At 57.3% G+C, this 1,381-nt stretch overlaps 1 protein-coding gene across 1 annotated transcript; it reads left to right on the top strand.

The window, feature by feature from the left end:
* Positions 1–154: 154 nt before the first annotated feature.
* On the top strand, positions 155–1,381 carry TraAM80_08854 (amino acid transporter; the record flags this gene model as incomplete). Its single annotated transcript, XM_029385579.1, has 1 exon — positions 155–1,381. A coding segment is annotated over one exon (1,227 nt), but the record flags the coding sequence as incomplete, so codon positions are not given.

Raw genomic sequence — 1,381 nt, 5'->3', positions numbered from 1 at the left:
AACGAGCCATCCATTGCTGTCCACGGAGGCAGTGCAGGAAGAAGACACCCAAAGCGTCGCCCGCAACGCCTACGGGAAAGAAGACGCGGAACAGGTGGTGGGCGAGGGATGCGAGAAGGAAGACGTGGAACGGCGTGGGTGGGCGAGGTCGGTGATGGCGTCGTTCTCATCTATAATTCCACCGGGCGGGATGCTGTCCACCGTGTTCAACATTGCCTCCATATGCGTTGGCGCTGGCATCCTCGGACTCCCTGCCGCCTCAAACAGCAGCGGTGTGGTCATGGCGGTTGTGTACCCGGCCATCGTTGGGGTTCTCACTGTCTACGCACTGTACTGCCTCGCCGTGCAGATGGAGCGGCTTGGCCTGACGACTTACGAAGACATGGCACGTACGCTGCTGGGGCCTGGCTTTGACTACTTCACAACTGCTGTGCGTTCTGCAATTACCTTCGGCGGCTGTGTCGCGTTCATCATCTGCGTGGCGGACGTCTTCAGGGCCATTTTCAAGAATGCGGATGCCTCGGGGTACTGGAGGTCGAGTTCAGGCGCCCGTCTGCTGACAAGCCTGGTGTGGCTTGTCTTGATGTTGCCCTTCGTCATCCCGAGGCGCATCAACTCGCTGCGCTACGTCTCGACGGTGGGCGTTGTCTTCATCATCTACTTCGTGGTGATGATCATCGTTCACTCGGGCATGAACGGACTGGCAGAAAACTCGAAACACATAACTGTCGCCGGCAGACCCACCGATGACGGTGTCCACTTGTTCGGCACCGGCAACAAGGCACTGGACGGCGTCGGAGTTTTTATGTTTGCCTACACGTGCCATATCGGTGCGTTTGAGGTCTACTGGGACATGAGAGAGCGCAGCGTGAGTCGATTCACCCTGTACTCCGCCATTGCAGTTCTTCTGTGCTTCATCCTGTACGCCCTGACAGGCATCTTCGGCTACTTTGACTTTGGCAGTCGCGCAACCGTCTCCGCTCTGCTGCTGTACGACCCAGTCAAGGAGCCGGCGGTGATGGTGGGATACGTTGGCGTGCTGGTGAAGCTGTGCGCCTCCTATCCGCTTCTCATCATGATCACCCGAAACTCCCTCTACCACAGTTTTGGGTGGAACCCCGACACGCTGCCGTTTTGGAAACACTGTATCTTCGTCATCAGCCTCGCTGTTGCTTCGCTGCTTTGCGGCCTGTTCATCCCAAAGATCAACACGGTGTTTGGTCTCATTGGTGCGTTCTGTGGCGGTATATTGGCCTTTATTCTTCCCTCTCTCCTGATGATGTACGGCGGTAACTGGTCGCTGCGGTCGGTTGGATGGATGCACTACACCTTCACGTACGTGATGCTTCTCGCCGGTGTTGCGATGATGGTGTTCGGCACG

Source organism: Trypanosoma rangeli (genome assembly GCF_003719475.1).
Source record: "Trypanosoma rangeli strain AM80 chromosome Unknown Tra_15.4_contig_00474, whole genome shotgun sequence".
NCBI classification, from domain to species: domain Eukaryota; phylum Euglenozoa; class Kinetoplastea; order Trypanosomatida; family Trypanosomatidae; genus Trypanosoma; species Trypanosoma rangeli.
This window is presented reverse-complemented; position numbering and strand designations above follow the sequence as displayed.